This window comes from Lagenorhynchus albirostris, chromosome 2 (genome assembly GCF_949774975.1).
Source record: "Lagenorhynchus albirostris chromosome 2, mLagAlb1.1, whole genome shotgun sequence".
NCBI classification, from domain to species: Eukaryota; Metazoa; Chordata; class Mammalia; order Artiodactyla; family Delphinidae; genus Lagenorhynchus; species Lagenorhynchus albirostris.
Genome location: NC_083096.1, coordinates 44,191,236 through 44,210,221, shown reverse-complemented (window position 1 = coordinate 44,210,221; position 18,986 = coordinate 44,191,236). Strand labels below are relative to the sequence as shown.

Here is an 18,986-nt window from a genome sequence, read left to right as displayed (position 1 = left end):
GGAAGCAACCTCAGTGTCCATCAACAGATGAATGGATAAAGAAGATGTGGCACATATATACAATGGAATATTACTCAGCCATAAAAAGAAACAAAATTGAGTTATTTGTGGTGAGGTGGATGGACCTAGAGTCTGTCATACAGAGTGAAGTAAGTCAGAAAGAGAAAAACAAATACCATATGCTAACACATATATATGGAATCTAAGAAAAAAAAAGGTCATGAAGAACCTAGGGGTAAGACAGGAATAAAGACACAGACCTACTAGAGCACGGACTTGAGGATATGGGGAGGGGGAGGAGTAGGTTGTGACAAGGTGAGAGAGAGGCATGGACATATATACACTATCAAGCATAAAGTGGATAGCTAGTAGGAAGCAGCTGCATAGCACAGGGAGATCAGTTAGGTGGTTTGTGACTGCCTAGAGGGGTGGGATAGGGAGGGTGGGAGGGAGGGAGATGCAGGAGGGAAGAGAAATGGGAACATGTGTATATGTATAACTGATTCACTTTGTTATAAAGCTTTCAGAAACTAACACACCATTGTAAAGCAATTATACTCCAATAAAGATGTTAAAAAAAAATAAAAGAAGAAGAAACCCAACGAGACGGTACAAGGGGCTCACTCGCAATATAATCAAACCCTATGACCCCCAGGTGGGCAACCCACAAACTGGAGAACAGTTATATCACAGAAGTTCTCCCACAGGAGTGAGTTCTGAACCCCATGTCAGGCTCCCAGCCTGGGGTTCTGGCATTGGGAGAAGGAGCGCCCAGAGCACTTGATGTTGAAGGCCAGCAGGGCTTGAGTCCAGGAGCTCCACAGGAGTAGGGGAAACAGAGACCCACTCTTGGAGGGTGCATAGAAGGTCTTGTGTACACCATGACCCAGGGCAAAAGCAGTGACTTCATTAGGAGCCTGGGCCAGACCTACCTGCTGGTCCTGGAGGATTTCCTGAGGAGGTGGGGGGCAGCTGTGGCTCACTGTGGGGACAAGGACACCACTGGCAGAGGTATGAGGGATTATTTATTAGCATGAGCTCCCCTAGAGGCTGCCATCTTGGTACCATGATCTGGCCCCACCCAACAGACTGTAGGCCCCAATTCTGGACACCTCAGGCCAAACAAGCAACAGGGCAGGAACACAAAGCAACAGGGCAGGAACACAGCCCCACACATCAGCAGACAGGCTGCATAAGGACTTCCTGAGCCCACAGCCACCTCTAGACATGCCCTTTGACATGGCCCTACCCACCACAGGGTCAAGACCCAGCTTCACCCACCAGAAGCAAGAAAACTACAGTCTGGCAGCCTGCAGAACTGAGTCCACAGACACAGATAAGAACCTACCCCAGGACTAGCTTGGTCCCTGGCCCTTGGTGACAAGAAGGGAGTGTACTTCTGGGACACATAGGACATCCCCTACAGGGAGTCACTTCTCCAAGGTCAAGAAACATAACTAACCTTCCACATACATAAAAATACAAATGGAAATCTAGACAAAATGAGGGAGAGGGGAGTATGTTCCAGACCAAGGAACAAGATAAAACCCCAGAAGAACAACTAAGTGACGTGGAGATAGACAATGTACCTGAGAAAGAGTTCAGAGTAATGATCATAAAGATGATCCAAGAACTCAGGAAAACAATGGATGCACAGAGCAAGAAGTTACAAGAAGTTTTTAACTAAGAGATAGAAAATATAAAGAACAACCAAACAGAGTTGAATACAATAACTGAAGTGCAAAACACACTAGAAGGAATCAGTAGCAGAGTAAGTGAGGCAGAGAATGGATAAAGTGAGCTGGAAGACAGAGTGGTGGAAATCACTGCCACATAACAGAATAAAGAAAAAAATGAAAAGAAATGAGGGTAGTTTAAGAGACCTCTGGGACAACATCAAACGTACCAACATTCACATAATAGAGGTCCCAGAAGGAGGAGAGAGGGGGAAAGGGCCTGAGGAGATATAAAGAGATAATAGCCAAAAATTCCCTAACATGGAAAAGGAAGCAGTAACCCATGTCCAGAAAGTGGAGAGAGTACCATATAGGATCAACCAAAGGAGGAACATGCCAAGGCACATAGTAATCAAACTGACAAAGAGAAAATATTAAAAGCAACAAGGGAAAAGCAACAAATAACCTCATGGGGCTTCCCTTGTATGTTATCAGCTGATTTTTCAGCAGAAAATCTGGCCAGAAGAGAGTGGTACAATAAGGTGATGAAAGGGAAAACCCCACAACCTAGGATGCTCTACCCAGCAAGGCTCTCATTCAGATTTTGATGGAGAAATCAAAAGCTTTACAGACAAGCAAAAGCCAAAAGAATTCAGTACCACCAAACCAGCTTTACAACAAATGCTTAGGGAACGTCTCTAGGTGAAAAAGAAAAGGCCACAACTAGAAACAAGAAGATTACAAAATGGGAAAGCTCACTGGTAAAGGCAAACCTACAGTAAAGATAGGAAATCATCCATATTCAAATATGATATCTAACCCAGTAATCGTGAGAAGACAGTAAAAATGCAGGATACTTGAAGTGCACTTGAAATTAAGAGATCAGCAACTTAAAACAATCATGTATATATATAGACAGCTATATGAAAACCTAATGGCAAATGCAAACCAAAAATCTATAACAGATATACACACACACACACAAAAAAAATGGAATCCAAACACAATTCTAAAGATAGTCATCAAATCACAAGAGAAGAGAACAAAAGAGGAAGGGAAGAAAAAACACCTACAAAAACAAATCCAAAAGGATTAACAAAATGGCAGTAAGAACATACATATAAATAATTACCTTAAATATAAATGGATTAAATGCTCTAACCAAAAGACATGTTTACAAACGGATAAATTGATAGAAAAACAAGACTGGTATATATATAGTCTACAAGAGACTACTTCAGATATAGGGACACATACAGACTGAAAGTAAGGGAATGGAAAAAGATATTCCATGCAAATGGAAATCAAAAGAAAGCTGCAGTAGCAATACTCGTATCAGACAAAAGAGACTTTAAAATAAAGACTGCTAAAAGAAACAAAGAAGAACACTACACAACGATCAAGGAATCAATCTAAGAAGAAGAGATAACAATTGTAACTATATTGGGTTGGCCAAAAGTTCTTTCAGGTTTTTCCTTAAGATGTTACAGAAAAACCCAAACGAACTTGTTGGCCAACCCAATATACGCACCCAACATAGGAGCACCATAATATGTGAGGCAATTATTAACGGACATAAAAGGAGAAATTGACAGTAGCATAGTAATAGCGGGGGACTTTAACACCCCATTTATATCAATGGACAGATCATCCAGACAGAAAATCAGTAAGGAAACACAGCACTTAAGTGACACATTAGACCAGATGGACTTAATTGATGTTTATAGAGCATTCCATCCAAAAACAGCAGAATACACATTCAAGTTCAAATGGAACATACTCTAGGACTGATCACATTCTGGGCCACAAAGCAAGCTTCAGTAAATTTAAGAAAATTGAAATCATAATCAAGCATCTTTTCTGACCGCAATGCTATGAGATTAGGAATCAACTACAAGAAAAAAACTGCAAAAAACACAAACACATGGAGGCTAAACAGTATGCTACTAAACAAACAGATCACTGAAGAAAGCAGAGGAAATCAAAAAATACCTAGAGACAAATGAAAACAAAAACATGACGATCCAAAACCTATGGGACACAGAAAAAGCAGTTCTAAGAGAGACGTTTATAGCTGTACAAGCTTACCTCAGGAAATAAGAAAAGTCTCAAACAACCTAACCTTACACCTAAAGCAATTACAGAAAGAAGAATAAACAAAACCCAAAGTTAGCAGAAGTAAAGAAATCATAAAGATCAGAGTAGAAATAAATGAAATAGAGATGAAGAGAAAACAGTAGAAAATATCAGTAAAACTGAAATCTGGTTCTTTAAAAAAGAATGAACCTATGTATATATATAACTGAATTACTGTGCTATACACCTGAAACTAACATAACATTGTAAATCAATTATACTCCAATAAAATTTTTTTAAATAAAATAAAAATAAGTCAGAGTATTAAAGTGAAAATAAAAGCCAGTTCTTTGAAAAGATAAACAAAATTGATAAACCTTCAGACTCATCAAGAAAAAAAGTGAGAGGGCCCAAATCAATAAAATCAGAAATTAACAAGGAGGTGTTACAACTGAAACTACAGAAATACAAAGGACCATACTAAAAGCAACTATATGACAATAACATGGACAGCCTAGAAAAAAAATGGACAAATTCCTAGGAAGGTACAATCTCCCAAGACTGAATCAGGAAGAAATAGGAAATATGAACAGAATAATCACAAGTACTGAAAGTGAAACTGATTAAAATATTTCAAACAAAAGCCCAGGACCAAATGGCTTCACAGGCAAGTTCTATCAAACATTTAGAAAAGAGTTAACACCTATCCTTCTGAAGCTGTTCCAAAAACTTGCAGAGGAAGGAACACTTCCAAACTCATTCAATGAGGCCACCATCACTCTGATACCAAAGCCAGGCAAAGATACCACAAAAAAAGAAAAAACACAGGCCAATACCACTGATGAACACAGGTGCAAAACTCCTCAAAATACTAGCAAACTAAATCCAACAATACATTAAAAGTATCATACACCATGATCAAGTGGGATTTACCCCAGGGATGCAAGGATTTTTCAATATCCACAAATCAATCAGTGTGATATACCACAGTAACAAATTGAAGAATAAAAACCATATGATCATCTCAATAGATGCAGAAAAAGCTTTTGGTAAAATTAAACATCCATTTATGATAAAAAAAAAAAAGTCTCCAGACAGTGGGCATAGAGGGAACCTACCTCAACATCATAAAGGCCATATATAACAAACCCACAGCTAAAATTATATTCAATGGCAAAAAGCTGAAAGCATTTCCTCTAAGATCAGGAACAAGACAAGGATATCCACACTCCACTTTTATTCAACATTATTTTGGAAGTCCTAGGCATGGCATTCAGAGAAGAAAAAGAAATAAAAGGAAGCCAGATTGGCAAAGAAGAAGTAAAACTGTCACTATTTGCAGATGACATGATACTATACATAGAAAATCCTAAAGATGCAATGAGAAAAACTACTAGACCTTAATAAATTCAGTAAAGTTGCTGGATACAAAATACACTGAAATCTTTTGCATTTCTATACACTAACAATGAAAGATCAGAAAGAGAAATTAGGGAAACAATCCCATTTACCATTGCATCAAAAAGAATAAAATACCTAGGAATAAACCTACCTAAGGAAAAAAAAAACACAAAACTTACCTAAGGAGAAAAAAGACCTATACTCTGAAAATTATAAGATGCTGATGAAAGAAATCAAAGATAACAAACAGATGGAAAGATATACCATGTTCTTGGATTGGAACAATCAATACTGACAACATGACTATACTACCCGAGGCAAACTGCAGATTTAATGCAGTCCCTATCAAATTACCAATGGCATTTTTCACAGAACCAGAACAAATAATTCTAAAATTTGTATGGAAACACAAAAGACCCCAAATAGCCAAAGCAATCTTGAGACAGAAAAACAGCTAGAGGAATCAGCCTCCCCTACTTCAGACTATACTATGAAGCTACAGTAATCAAAACAGTATGGTACTGGCACAAAAACAAACATAGATCAATGGAACAGGATAGAAAGCCAGGAAATAAACCCACACACCTATGGTAAAGTAATCTACAACAAAGGAGGCAAGACTATACAATAGAGAAAAGACAGCCTGTTCAATAAGTAATGCTGGGAAAGGACAGCTACGTGTAAGAGAATGAAATTAGAACATTCTCTAACACCATACACAAAAATAAACTCAGAATGGGTTAAAGACCTATATGTAAAGCCAGATACTATAAAACTCCTAAAGGAAAACATAGGCAGGATACTCTTTGACATACATCATAGCAATATCTTTTTGAATCTGTCTCCTGAGTAACAGAAATAAAAATAAAAATAAAAATAAAATAGGAACAAATGGGACCTCATGAAACTTAAAAGCTTTTGCAGAGCAAAGGAAACCATAAACAAAATGAAAAGACAACCTACAAAATGGGAGAAAATATTTGTGAATGCTGCTACTGACAGGGATTAACCTCCAAAACATACAAACAGCTCATGACCAAAAGAAAACAACCCAATCAATAAATGGGCAGAAGCTCTAAATAGACACTTTTCCAAAGAAGACATACAGATGGCCAAAAGGCACATGAAAAGATGCTCATGCCTAATGGTTAGAGAAATGCAAATCAAAACTACAATGAGGTATCATCTCACACTGATCAGAATGGACGTCATCAAAAAGTCTCAAAATAATAAATGCTGGAGAGGGTATGGATAAAACAGAACCCTTCTACACTGTTGGTTGGAATGTAAATTGATACAGCCACTATGGAGAACAGCACAGAGGTACCTTAAGAAGCTAAAAGTAGAGCTACCATATGATCCTGCTACTTTACTCCTGGGCATATATCCAGAGGAAACCATAATTCGAAAATATACATGCACCCCAATGTTCACTGCAGCACTATTTACAATAGCCAAGACATGGAAGCAATCTAAATGTCCATCGACAGAGGAATGGATAAGGACAATGTGGTATATATATACAATGGAATGTTAGCCATAAAAAGAATGAACTGATGCCATTTGCAGCAACATAGATGGACCTAGAGATTTTCATACTAAATGAAGTCAGAGAATGACAAATATCATATGATATCATTTACATGTGGAATCTTAAAAAAAAATTGAAGTATACAAAACAGAAATAGACTAATAGACACAGAAAAAAACTTACGGTTACCAAAGGGGAAAAGGGGGGAGGGCTAAATTAGGAGTTTGGGATTAACATATACACACTACTATATATAAAATAGATAACCAACAAGGAACTACTATATAGCACAGGGAATTATACTCAGTATTTTGTAATAACCTATAAGGGAGAAGAATCTGAAAAAGAATATATATACATATATATGTATGTATAACTGAATCACTTTGCTGTACATCTGAAACTAACACAACATTGTAAATCAACTTTACTTTACTAAAAAATTTTTTTTAAATCTGAATGGAAATTGATTCCCAAAATATTTGCCTGCTCTCAAACTGCTGGGAATTTTCATGCACTACCAGGGGAATACAGATAGCACAGTTTGAAACTATTGCTCTAAAATACGATTCTTAACTTTGGGGTCTTAATCCTTTAAATTGTGTTGAACTCTATGACTGATAAATTTTCTGGAAGGAGGGTCCAATCTTAGCCTTGCTTTATCATGCATGTGTACCTACACACTCGCACACAGAAACGTTTTCATTCACAGATCTCCTGATGCTCAAATACGGACCTCAAGTTAAGAATCATGGCTTAAAAACACTCATTTTCAGAAAGCTCAAAAACAAGTTTCTTTTAGCTTCATCTTGATGCTTCTTAATTTTGGTGATTTAAGAGTGTTTTTATTTAACAACTTTGTATAGAAAACAAAATAAAGAGCATTTCATTTGCATGTCCCCCCAATATCCTAGGGAGAGATACTTTAGGGAGAGCATCCCACCTGAAACAACTGAGGCTGGCTCCTACACAGTTCAGATTTGATCAAACTTGATTATGGTTCTTGATCCTGTTTTTTTTTTCTTTACTCAGTTTCTCACCACAAGATCTGAATGAACTGTACAATCTCCCCTAAATTTATAACTTCTTTAATTTCCACTACACTGCTTCCCACTCAACAATTTGAACTTACAAAAGAAAATACTAGGGAAGGATCATGGATCACTCATGTTTTGTTTTCTTTTGTTTTGTTGCGGTACGCGAGCCTCTCACTGTTGTGGCCTCTCCCGTCACGGAGCACAGGCTCCGGACACGCAGGCCCAGCGGGCATGGCTCACGGGCCCAGCCACTCCGCTGCATGTGGGATCCTCCCGGACCGGGGCACGAACCTGTGTCCCCTGCATCGGCAGGTGGACTCTGAACCACTGCACCACCAGGGAAGCCCGATCACTCATGTTTTAAAGAGATTATTCACTTTACAGAAAGATTGACAAGTGCCCTTTAAATTTTTAGCTTGTTTTTAGTGAACTTAAAGTATTATTAGCTTTACAAAACTCAAATGCATTCTGTTTCTAAATATAAAGAACAGGTTTCTTAGTAGCTTCCCTTCTACTTTTATAGCTCTTATTTTTCAATGTCTTTTCACATATGTTTAAAAATAGAGTGCTCACTTCGGCAGCACATATACTAAAATTGGAACAATATAGAGAAGATTAGCATGGCCGCTGTGCAAAGATGACACACAAATTCGTGAAGTGTTCCATATTTTTCTGTCTACAAGAGACCCACTTCAGACCTAGAGACACATACAGACTAAAAGTAAGGGGATGGAAAAAGGTATTTCATGCAAATGGAAACCAAAAGAGAGCTGGAGTAGCAATTCTCATATCAGACAAAATAGACTTTAAAATAAAGACTATTAGAAGAGACAAGGACACTACATAATGATCAAGGGATCGATTCAAAAAGAAGATATAACAATTGTAAATATTTATGCACCCAACACAGGAGCACCTCAATACATAAGGCAAATACTAACAGCCATAAAAGGGGAAATTGACAGTAACACATTCAGAGTAGGGGACTTTAACACCCCACTTTCACCAATGGACAGATCATCCAAAATGAAAATAAATAAGGAAACACAAGCTTTAAATGATACATTAAACAAGATGGACTTAATTGACATTTATAAGACATTCCATCCAAAAACAACAGAATACACATTTTTCTCAAGTGCTCATGGAACATTCTCCAGTATAGATCATATCTTGGGTCACAAATCAAGCCTTGGTAAATTTAAGAAAATTGAAATTGTATCAAGTATCTTTTCCAACCACAACGCTATGAGATTAGATATCAATTACAGGAAAAGATCTGTAAAAAATACAAACACATGGAGGCTAAACAATACACTACTTAATAACGAAGTGATCACTGAAGAAATCAAAGAGGAAATTAAAAAATACCTAGAAACAAATGACAATGGAGACACGATGACCCAAAATCTATGGGATGCAGCAAAAGCAGTTCTAAGAGGGAACTTTATAGCAATAGAAGCCTACCTTAAGAAACAGGAAACATCTCGAATAAACAACCTAACCTTGCACCTAAAGCAATTAGAGAAAGAAGAACAAAGAAACCCCAAACTTAGCAAAAGGAAAGAAATCATAAAAATCAGATGAGAAATAAATGAAAAAGAAATGAAGGAAACAATAGCAAAGATCAATAAAACTAAAAGCTGGTTCTTTGAGAAGATAAACAAAATTGATAAACCATTAGCCAGACTCATCAAGAAAAAAAGGGAGAAGACTCATATCAATAGAATTAGAAATGAAAAAGGAGAAGAAACAACTGACACTGCAGAAATACAAAGCATCCTAGGAGGCTACTACAAGTGACTCTATGCCAAAAAATGGACAACCTGGGAGAAACGGACAAATTCTTAGAAAGGCACAACCTGCCAACAGTGAATCAGGTAGAAATAGAAAATATGAATGACCAATCACAAGCACTGAAATTGAAACGGTGATTAAAAATCTTCCAACAAACAAAAGCCCAGGACCAGATGGCTTCACAGGCGAATTCTATCAAACACTTAGGGAAGAGCTAACACCTATCCTTCTGAAACTTTTCCAAAATATAGCAGAGGGAGGAACACTCCCAAACTCAGTCTACGAGGCCACCATCATCCTGATACCAAAACCAGACAATGATGTCACAAAGAAAGAAAACTACAGGCCAATATCACTGATGAACATAGATGCAAAAAACCTCAACAAAATACTAGCAAACAGAATCCAACAGCACATTAAACAGATCATACACCATGATCAAGTGGAGTTTATTCCAGGAATGCAAGGATTCTTCAATATACGCAAATCAATCAACGTGATACACTATATTAAACTGAAGAAGAAAAACCATATGATAATCTCAATAGATGCAGAGAAAGCTTTTGACAAAATTCAACACCCACTTATGATAAAAACACTGCAGAAAGTAGGCATAGAGGGAACTTTCCTCAACATAATAAAGGCCATATATGACAATCCCACAGCCAACATCGTCCTCAATGGTGAAAACTGAAACCATTTCCACTAAGATCAGGAATAAGACAAGGTTGCCCACACTCACCACTCTTATTCAACATAGTTTTGGAAGTTTTAGCCACAGCAAGCAAAGAAGAAAAGGAAATAAAAGGAATCCAAATTGGAAAAGAAGAAGTAAAGCTGTCACTGTGTGCAGGTGACATGATACTATACATAGAGAATCCTAAAGATGCTACCAGAAAACTACTAGAGCTAATCAATGAATTTCGTAAAGTAGCAGGATACAAAATTAATGCACAGAAATCTCTGGCATTCCTATACACTAATGATGAAAAATCTGAAAGTTAAATCAAAATACTCCCATTTACCATTGCAACAAAAAGAATAAAATATCTAGGAATAAACTTACCTAAGGAGACAAAAGACCTGTATGCTGAAAATTATAAGACACTAATGAAAGAAATTAAAGCTGATACAAATAGATGGATGTTCCATGTTCTTGGATTGGAAGAATCAACACTGTGAAAATGACTGTACCACCGAAAGCAATCTACAAATGCAGTGCATCCCTATCAAACTACCACTGGCATTTTTCACAGAACTGGAACAAAAAATTTCACAATTTGTATGGAAACACAAAAGACCCCGAATAGCCAAAGCAATCCTGAGAACGAAAAACGAATCTGGAGGAATCAGGCTCCCTGACTTCAGACTATACTACAAAGCTACAGTAATCAAGACAGTATGGTACTGGCACAAAAACAGAAAGATAGATCAATGGAACAGGATAGAAAGCCCAGAGATAAATCCACGTACATGTGGTCACCTTATCTTTGATAAAGGAGGCAGGAATGTACAGTGAAGAAAGGACAGCCTCTTCAATATGTGGTGCTGAGCAAACTGGACAGTACATGTAAAAGTATGAGATTAGATCACTCCCTAACACCATACACAAAAATAAGCTCAAAATGGATTAAAGACCTAAATGTAAGCCCAGAAACTATCAAACTCTTAAAGGAAAACATAGGCAGAACACTCTATGACATAAATCACAGCAAGATCCTTTTTGACCCACCTCCTAGAGAAATGGAAATAAAAACAAAAATAAACAAATGGGACCTAATGAAACTTCAAAGCTTTTGCACAGTAAAGGAAACCATAAACAAGACCAAAAGACAACCCTCAGAATTGGAGAAAATATTTGCAAATGAAGCAACTGACAAAGGATTAATTTACAAAATTTACAAGCAGCTCATGCAGCTCAATAACAAAAAAACAACCCAATCCAAAAACGGGCAGAAGACCTAAATAGACATTTCTCCAAAGAAGATATACAGACTGTCAACAAACACATGAAATAATGCTCAACATCGTTAATCATTAGAGAAATGCAAATCAAAACTACAATGAGATATCATCTCACACCAGTCAGAATGCTCATCATCAAAAAATCTAGAAACAATAAATGCTGGAGAGGGTGTGGAGAAAAGGAAGCCCTCTTGCACTGCTGGTGGGAATGTAAATTGATACAGCCACTGTGGAGAACACTATGGAGGTTCCTTAAAAAACTACAAATAGAATTACCATATGACCCAGCAATCCCACTACTGGGCATATACACTGAGAAAACCATAATTCAAAGAGTCATGTAACAAAATATTCATTGCAGTTGTATTTAAAATAGCCCAGAGATGGAAACAACCTAAGTGCCCATCATCGGGTGAATGGATAAAGAAGATGTGGCACATATATACAATGGAATATTACTCAGCCATAAAAAGAAACCAAATTGAGCTATTTGTAATGAGGTGGATAGACCTAGAGTCTGTCATACAGAGTGAAGTAAGTCAGAAAGAGAGAGACAAATACCATATGCTAACACATATATATGGAATTTAAGGAAAAAAATGTCATGAAGAATCTAGGGGTAAGACAGGAATAAAGACACAGACCTACTAGAGAATGGACTTGAGGATATGGGGAGGGGGAAGGGTAAGCTGGGACAAAGCGAGAGAGAGGCATGAACATATATACACTACCAAACGTAAGGTAGATAGCTAGTGAGAAGCAGCCGCATAGCACAGGGAGATCAGCTCGGTGCTTTGTGACCGCCTGGACGGGTGGGTTAGGGAGGGAGATGCAAGAGGGAAGAGATATGGGAACAGATGTATATATATAACTGATTCATTTTGTCTTGAAGCAGAAACTAACACACCATTGTAAAGCAATTATACTCCAAGATGTTAAAAGAAAAAAAAAAGAGGAGTCTGGGAAATAGCACACCAGGAATCAGGATCCCCACTTGGTGGGTGAAGAAGCTTAAGTGCAGCTACCAAGTTCATTCATGGCGAGGAGAAAGCTAGCGCTCAACGTTCCAGTCCAGTATCCACAATGCCTGCCCTGATGGTGTGTTCTGACCCGAGTTGCTGATGGTGCATGTTCCTTGTGCTATTGTAGATGTTGATGAGTGCCTGGAGCAGAATGTGCACTGTGGGCCGAATCGCATGTGCTTCAATATGAGAGGAAGTTACCAGTGCATCCAGACGCCCTGTCCACCCGACTACCAACGGGATCCTGTGTCAGGGTATGTCTTGCCTTCCCTTCCCAGACATGCTTTGAAAATCCTTCTTCCTCTCTCTCCTTGCCCAACAACCCCTGTCTGCAGTCATGTTTCACTCACAGGAAGTCAGTAGCCCCCCAGGGATAGAGAGGTACGATGTGTTCCTTCTTCAGTGAACTGGCAAAAAATGAGCTCATCCTGCAGCAGCCACTGCAGCTGAAACCATCACTTTGAGCTGCAGGGTTTCTTGGAGCAAGTCTCCCCAGCATGTAATCCACCAGACAACATCTAGAATTCTGCCTCGGCAGGAAGCATTTTATAGGGTGATAGAGCCTGCTTTTCTTTGAAATTGTCTCATTTCCGTTGGTGTTGCCTCAGGGTTTTCAGGGCTCTCAGCCGTTAGAGCGCTCCAAGAAGTATCATGGCTGTTATGGGGATGAGTCAACATGACTCCATGAGAGCGTGGAGGAGAGCAAAGATGAGTCAGTGGTCTGTCCATTCACATCTCATCTTGCTTACGTATCCTGCTGTCTGAAACGCTGTCTTTTCTGGGTTCTGAATAAACCACTCTTCTATTTTCTCCCTCCCCTTACAGAAATGTTGTATTCTGTTTAGGTACCAAGTTAGTGGGGTGCTTGGAAAATGAGATAATAGCCATAATGAACGGGATCCACTAATAAGGTGGTTCTGAAACCAAATGCTGGTTGGATCTCACACTTTGTTTTCCTCTCAGCGGTGACTACCATGTTACTGTAACATGGTCAAGTGTGGACTGGCCAGGATCCATCAAAAACCCATTTGTAATCTGTCTGAGGGTCATAGGAAGGAAAGGGAAAAAATTAAAAGTGCAGACTTGGGATACTTTTAAAAATACTATGACTGAAGAATCCCTATCTTCAGAACATGGTCCTTTGTACTTTTTTTTTTTTAGTTTTACTCTTTATTACCAGTGATTTCTGGCAGACAATTTAAAAGTCATGACTCAAAAACAACCACTGTGGGCCCTGGAAAAAGAAAATATAGTATTTTTAATCTAAAATCATGTGGAAGGCAAATACAGAAGGAAGTTTTTTTTCAGGAGTCCTAATTGACCTTCATTATTTTTAGAAAAGTAAACCAAATATCAATATATTCTATTTCCGCTTTCAAATAGTCTTAGGGTAGATGTTAAAATTTTTAAATCATTTACATTCCTCTAAGAAGTCCTTGTTTCCAATATATGTGCAGATGCTTCTCTTTCCAAAACTGACTTTTCATTTTAAAGGCAATCTTGTGGTACTCATACTTTTTTCAATGGTTCAAAAGCTTCTGATTTTAATAGAGCTGAGAGAGAGATATATGACTCTAGACCAGCACACTCTCATCACCATCTGGCATCTGGTTTCCGTTAATGACACAGAACATGGGGTGAGCCTTAGTGCTTTGCAGTCAGACTGTCTCCTGCCTTTAATACCCGAAAGTTGTCATGGATCACGATCACCTGCATCATGCTTTCTCCTGCTTCCAAGCCAAGATAACTGTATACATTTCATGTGTTTGTTGTCCTTAGGTTCTGCCTCAAGAACTGTCCACCCAATGATTTGGAATGTGCCTTGAGCCCGTATGCCTTGGAATACAAACTTGTCTCCCTCCCATTTGGAATAGACGCCAATCAGGATTTGATCCGGCTGGTTGCATACACACAGGATGGAGTGATGCATCCCAGGACAACTTTCCTCATGATAGATGAGGAACAGACTGTTCCTTTTGCCTTAAGGGATGAAAACCTTAAAGGAGTGGTGTACACAACACGACCTCTACGAGAACCAGAGACCTACCGCATGAGGGTTCAAGCCTTATCCTACAGTGCCAACGGGACCATTGACTATCAGACCACATTCATAGTTTATATAGCTGTGTCTGCCTATCCATACTAAACAGCTCTCCAAAGCCTAATCCACATAATTAAACTGCATATATCATGGGAATCAAGTTCTCTTCCAGATTACTGTCTCCTGAGCAGTTGCAATCTTGGCAACTTGAAAATGGTGCTATGCTTTTTTGTGTGCCTTCTTTGGTACTGCTGAGGTATTTTCATGATCCCACCATGGTCATATCTTTTGGTAAGGTCTAGAAAAGTCCCTTAGTATTTTCTTTATTTATTACACTGGAGCAGTTACTTTGCAAAGATTATCCTGAACATCTAACAGGACCCATCAGTGATGTGTTATAGTAACATAGTAGCTAAGATAATTTCCTGTAAAAAAAAGAAAAAAAAAAGCCAAGTGGATTTGAGCATTTAACCATTTTTAGAATAATAAAACTGGTTGCTATGTGTTTTGATCAAAGCTTACCGAGTAACTTATGAAGATGCTTTTTTTATGTATTAATACTTTATAATACGACTTACATACTTACGTTCACTTAGGAAAGAAAGAAATACCACTCATTGTAGAAATATAGTACAGCTTCTAGAAAGTTTTGATACCAAATGATGCTCACCTTGATTGAACATCCAAAATAAGATTATTTTCAGTGACTTTGTGGAACCAGTTGAACCAGTTAGGATAATAGGAAAAAAATATTTTTGTCCTCAGTGATTATTTATGGCATGGATCTTTGCTCTAACATTTTTGACATGGACTTCCATTCAGTTAGTGCCATAACTTTTTTTTTTAAGTCTTTATTGAATTTGTTACAATACTGCTTCTGTTTTATGTCTTGGTTTTTGGCCATGAGACATGTGGGATCTTAGCTCCCCAACCAGGGATTGAACCCACACCCCCTGCATTGGAAGGCAAAGTCCTAACCACTGGACTGCCAGGGAAGTCCCATCTCCATAACTTTTACGTTCTAGACTTTTTAAATTTTCCTGTCAATTGGAAACAATTTTTTTTAAATACAGGTGGGACAGTTTTGTTTTTCTTGAAAATCTTGTATGTTCAAATTAGCATAAACGTTAAACGTCAATACACTGTAAATGGTGGTAACAGACTCTGGAAGCAATTACCAGGATGTATTCTATTTTTACGAAGTGTACATATATTTCCTTCGTGTGTATTTTCTATATAATATCTTGATGGACTCTTTTATAAAGTTATTTTATAAAAAAATAACATTGTTACAGTAAAACCTGCCTAAATAAAATTTTCACATCCTTTTTCTTAACGTTTTTGAAAACCTAAAATGTTTCCTTATAGCTAAAGTATTAAAGTTTATAGACGCACATACATATATGTGTATGTCATACACATCATAATTTAATCATCACAGCTCTTGAGATAGTATTATTCACATTTTATATGTCAAGGTCCTAGGATTCAGATAACTTATGTAACTTCCTTAAGACAACACAGCTAATTAGTCACAAAAATGTCATACCTTCTACCTCCCATGACTCCACGTTAAAGAGTATCTCCATTTCATGACAGTTTTCTCACCTAGGTAACAGTTTTGTATCACGCGATGTGACTTCATCTACCTGTGATAGGTAATAAGCTAGCAAAGGTCTGATCATGGCCTATGATTGAAGAATGTTTACCTAGCTCACATTATTCAAAGAAACCTGGAAAAATCATCTAGTCCACAGCCAGGCAGTCAGGAGGGTGATTATCTAAATCAATGTTTGCCAAAGAATATTCTACAGAACAATAGCCCAGGTAAGGTACTTTGAGTCAACTGAGTTCCAATATCAAGAAGTTTGTGAAACACTATATATCATGTCCTCCTATTAAATATTTACTATGAGTACTGATACTTAAATAATCTTAGAAATTCAGTAGTAAACAAATTTAAATTGTTCCAGTCCACGATTACCAAAATATTTAATCACAAACATTTGTCCCCAATATATTGTAATATATCACTGAACATTTGGAGAATGCTGGTTTAATATAATCAAGATATCTGCTCAACTTCTTAGTCCCTAGAAAGGATACTTTACAGCCTACTTTGGTAAACAATTCCAGCACATGACTTTGACCATTGAGCTTCTTCTTAATTGAACCACACTGACTTTAACACCCCACTTACGTCAATGGAGAGATCATCCAGACAGAAGATCAATAAGGAAACACAGGCCTTAAATGATACATTAGATCAGATGGACTTGATATTTATAGAGCATTCCATGGAAAAGCAGAATACATATTTTTTTCAAGTGCACATGGAACATTCCCCAGGATAGATCACATGCTAGGCCAGAAAGCAAACCTCCGTGAAGTTAAGAAAATTGATATCTTATCAAGCATCTTTTCCGACCACAACGCTATTAGACATCAACTACAGTAAGTCCCCTACATGCAAATGAGTTCCATTCCAAAAGCGTGTCCGCAAGTCCAATTTGTTCGTAAGTCCAACAAAGATAGCCTAGGTACCCAACTAACACAGCTATATAGTAATGTACTGTAACAGGTTTATAATACTTTTCTTACAAATAATACATAAAAAAACACAAAAAACAAAACACTTTTAATCTTACAGTACCTTTAAAACTACAGTAATACAACAGATGGCATACAGGGGCCAGCATCGAGTGAACAGGCAAGAAGAGTTACTGACTGGAGGACGGAGGGGAGGTGGGAGATGGTAGAGCTGAAGGATCATCAGCAATAGATGGAGAGCAAGAGCAAGCTGCAATTTCACTCAAGCCTGACATCGATGGTACAGGTTTTGGTTCCTTGCTGGATTCAATTTACCCTCTTGAAAAAAACCATCCAGTGATGTCTGGGTAGTAGCTCTTTTTTTCTCATCACAGATGACATGGTAGCCCTGGTTTGCATTCTGGATGGCTGCTGCAACCTTCATGTATTATTCTACATCCGGGTCCTGTGCCTCAAAAACTAACAGTGCCTCCTCAAATAAAGAAAATTCCCTTGCCATTTTCTGCATCGTGAATCTCTTCAGTTACTTCTTTCTCTTGTCTCTCTTCATCCTTTCTCCAGGCTTCCAATTCCTGGCACTTCTTAGCAGGACCAGCTACATCACCACTGCTTTTACGCTTGCTTCTGGACATCCCAGGCTTGAAATAAAGATACTGTGCTACTGTACTCTATACAGCACTGTACAGTAAAGTACACAAAACTACAACCACTTGTAGAGGAAGCATGCACATGACAATGTACACAAGACATGTGAACTAACTTACATGACTGGACATACAAATGCATGTTCACATCTTTGAAAGTTCACAACTTAGGCTTCCGGAAGATGGCAGAAGAGTAAGATGCAGAGATCACCTTCCTCCCCACAGATACACCAGAAATACATCTACACGTGGAACAACTCCTACAGAATACCTACTGAACGCTGGCAGAAGAACTCAGACCTCCCAAAACGTAAGAAACTCCCCACATACATGGGTAGGGCAAAAGAAAAAAGAATAAACAGAGACAAAAGGACAGGGACAGGACCTGCACCAGTGGGAGGGAGCTGTGAAGGAGGAAAGGTTTCCACACACTAGGAAGCCGCTTCGCAGGCGGAGACTGCGGGTGGCAGAGGGGGAAAGCTTCGGAGCTGCGGAGGAAAGCAAGAAACGGGTGCGGAGGGCAAAGCAGAGAGATTCCCGCACACAAGATCAGGGCCGACCGGCACTCACCAGTCCGAGAGGCTTGTCTGCTCACCCGCTGGGGTGGGCGGGGCTGGGAGCTGAGGCTGGGGCTTCAGTCGGAAAGCAGGGAGAGGACTGGGGTTGGCGGGGTAAACACAGCCTGGAGGGGGCTAGTGCACCACAGCTAATCGGGAGGGAGTCCGGGGAAAAGTCTGGACCTGCCGAAGAGGCAAGCGACTTTTTCTTCCCTCTTTGTTTCCTGGTGCGCGAGGAAAGGGGATTAAGAGCCCTGCTTAAAGGAGCTCCAGAGACGGGCGCGAGCTGCGGCTAAAAGCGCGGACCCCAGAGACAGGCATGAGACACTAAGGCTGCTGCTGCCGCCACCAAGAAGCCTGTGTGCGAGCACAGGTCACTATCCACACCTCCCTTCCGGGGAGCCTGTGAAGCCCGCCACTGCAAGAGTCCTGGGATCCAGGGACAACTTCCCCAGAAGAACGCACGGCGCGCCTCAGGCTGGTGCAACGTCCCGCCGGTCTCTGCCGCCGTAGGCTCGCCCCGAACTCCGTACCCCTCCCTCCCCGCGGCCTCAGTGAGCCAGAGTCCCCAAAGCACCTGCTCCGTTAACCCCGTCCTGTCTGAGCAAAGAACAGATGCCCTCCGGCAACACACATGCAGAGGCGGGGCCAAATCCAAAGCTGAGCCTGGGAGCTGTGAGAACAAAGAA

The 18,986-nt window shown here is 39.1% G+C and overlaps 1 protein-coding gene and 1 non-coding gene across 2 annotated transcripts in view; both read left to right on the top strand.

Moving 5' to 3' along the window:
• HMCN1 (hemicentin 1) overlaps positions 1–15,882 on the top strand; it is a 526,172-nt gene extending 510,290 nt beyond the window's left edge. Inside the window, exons 106-107 of the mRNA XM_060131555.1 lie at positions 12,633–12,759; positions 14,285–15,882. Coding sequence (XP_059987538.1) covers positions 12,633–12,759; positions 14,285–14,651 — 494 coding nt within the window. The 3' untranslated portion in view covers positions 14,652–15,882. The remainder of the gene's footprint in view (positions 1–12,632; positions 12,760–14,284) is intronic.
• LOC132516495 (U6 spliceosomal RNA) lies at positions 8,287–8,393 on the top strand. Its single transcript, XR_009539329.1, has one exon. It is a non-coding gene; the product is annotated as a U6 spliceosomal RNA (small nuclear RNA).
• Positions 15,883–18,986: the final 3,104 nt, after the last annotated feature.